This window comes from Alligator sinensis, unplaced genomic scaffold (genome assembly GCF_000455745.1).
Source record: "Alligator sinensis unplaced genomic scaffold, ASM45574v1 scaffold314_1, whole genome shotgun sequence".
Taxonomy (NCBI): Eukaryota; Metazoa; Chordata; order Crocodylia; family Alligatoridae; genus Alligator; species Alligator sinensis.
Window position 1 is genome coordinate 42,728 of NW_005842703.1, and position 2,528 is coordinate 45,255.

Consider the following 2,528-nt stretch of genomic DNA (forward strand, 5'->3'; position numbering starts at 1 on the left):
GGGGAAGCATGAACAAGCCCTCTTCATTTATGTCCACATTCTGAAGGATACTAAAATGGCTGAAAAGTAAGTCTCCCTTAATACAATTTCTTAAGGTCTGGCTTGCTCTCTTCTCTGTGGGAGGAAGAGAATTGGACATGTGGTTGGAACATGACAGGCTCTCTAACCCTTTGGGATCTGCAGTCTTCCTTGCTTGCTTGCTTATTGGTTTGAGCTTGCCCTTTACACATTGTCTGATCAAAGTTGCATTGCTAGCCTTTTTGAGGGACTGGCCTTCCATTTATTTGAATGCCCCAATCGGGAATCTTCTGTCTTTACATGGATTTCGCTCAATCTTAAATTACAGGTAGTTTAATGTCATTGATAGGCTCTTTCAGTTTTTCACTGTGTAGAACATAAGCTCCTCTGTCAGTTTCTCAGCAGGTGTCTACTTGTTATTTGCCTTCATTTAGCTATGAATAGTTCTCGATAGGCCTTAGATATATCTTATCTTTTTTGGATAGACTAAATTAATTTTGCTGAAAATAAAATTAACTAGCACCTAATTACTGGTAGGTATGTTTCAAACAGGTTAGGGTTCCTTGGTACCTAAACAATGGGCCTGGTAAATTTAAAACCTTTGCGTAACTTTTAACTGAAGAGATATTGGGAGTCATTCACCCCAGTATGAAACAATCAAGCAGCATGTAGTTATAATCACTCTATTTTTTCCTTTGTGTTTGAAATGATTGCCATTTACTGATTATTTTGCCCCAGGATATCTTTCTTTCCAGGCTGTCTTCATAGCCAGCTTGAGAAGAGTCTCTTTGGTTTGGGTTTTTTTGTTTTCATTATTCTGTAGAATGAGGCTCTATAGTAATGGCTTGGGCTGAGATGAGGGGCACTTTAGACTTAAAACTGCCTATTCTCCAGAACCACATGGAGCCAGAGCATTTTTAAAAAGACACTTTTCATTTGGCATTAACTGGTCATTATTTAGTTATAATTACTTAATTTAGCAGGTCTGAGCTATCTGGAGTGTAGTACATAACTTTTAGGCTAGGGACAGACATTCAAAAAGCCTGAGGCTGAATTGATTCCATCTTTGTGGGTTAGTCTAACCTGACTAGGCTGAACTGGTTTGAAACTGGACAGACATTCTCTCTGGACTGACGAAATTCAGGCACATGTCTGCAGTAGCTCAAGCTAGAAGCCAGGGGGTGCTAGAGCAGTGCTCCCTTTCCTTCTGCAGGGAGCTGAGCTGAGAGGGGCCTAGCCAGGCTCCAGCAGGATTCTCTCATTAGGGAGGTCTGCCTGCATAGTCCCAGGCTTTTCCTTGCTGGCTGCTTAAGGGGTGGGAGTATTGGTAGCGCCCAGGCTAGCACTCTTGAGGCAAGGGGGGTTTGCAGTACATATATTTGTTGATAATACAGAGCTTTTCAATCTCCCTCCCTGCTTCAACATACTGTCTGCAGCAAACTGACAGGCGAGCAAACCGGGGGGCGGGGGGGAGGGCTGATAACAGTCTTTATCACCCGATTAGCAAAACAGTAGCGTCTCTCCTCATTACTTCAAACTTCTTAAACAGCTTACTGGCTGACCTGTTGATTAGCTCCAAAGACTCTAAGCGGTCACTGTTCTGTCTGCCTATCCCAGTAAAGTTGGAGAGAGACTCACACAGAGACACCTTGTAGCATTAGCTAGGATACTGGCTATGGTCCCTGCTGTGGCAGAGAGGAGGAAGGGATCTCTGCTTAAGCAGTGAGTGGTGGGGAGGAGGGAAGGGAGGGGGACACGAGGAAGCCAGGCAGACCCTGCTGTGCCTGCAGGTCTGTGCTGAGCTCCAGCCAGGGAGCAGAGGGGAGGGGCCAGCCCTGCTGTAGAGCAGAGAGCCCTTCCCAGCCCAGAGAGCATGCTGGGATGCTGGGGGACTCTGGTTTAACTTTAAACCAGCAAGGGGTCTGGGACAGATATTGCATAAACTTGTGTTACCAGATTTGCCCATTACTTTGGGGTGTGCTCATTTATTAGGGATAGTTTCTAGGGTCTTGGTAATTCTGTCAGTGCGCTGCTTGTGTTACTATATGGAGCTGTATTTCTCCCTTCTGCAAGCCCTCACCCCCAGTGGAGCTATCTTGCAGGACTCAGTTTCAATGGGACTGGGTTCCTCCAGTCACCAAATCAGTCATACACACAAACACACACAGATTAACGTGACACGCCTGACCCGGCCGGGTTGATCAGCATGGACAGGCTGACACCCTCATATGCCAAGAATCAGTTCATCAGAGCAACAATAAACTGCAGTCAGACACAAGCACACAGGTCAACAGAATCCCTCTGAATCCGGCTGGGTGTCCAGCTGACGCCCTCATGGGTCAGCATTCAGTTCATAAGGACATGTCTGAGTCAAACTGGGACAATCAGCCTGTACAAGGTGATCCCCTTATGTGTTTCAAACTCAGCACGTCCCAATCTTTGGCCTCTGGATGAGCAGACCCCACAGTATTTTTGGGCTTCACAGGGATCTTTAGCTTAGGTAAAAGAAG

The 2,528-nt window shown here is 45.9% G+C and overlaps 1 protein-coding gene across 1 annotated transcript in view; it reads left to right on the forward strand.

The window, feature by feature from the left end:
* Positions 1-2,528, forward strand: part of VPS39 (VPS39, HOPS complex subunit) — a gene marked incomplete at its 5' end in the record, with an annotated part of 43,979 nt that overhangs the window by 34,815 nt on the left and 6,636 nt on the right. Inside the window, one exon of the mRNA XM_025216039.1 lies at positions 1-66. This exon is cut by the window's left edge and continues 32 nt beyond it. Within this exon, the coding sequence (XP_025071824.1) occupies positions 1-66 (66 nt within the window). The remainder of the gene's footprint in view (positions 67-2,528) is intronic.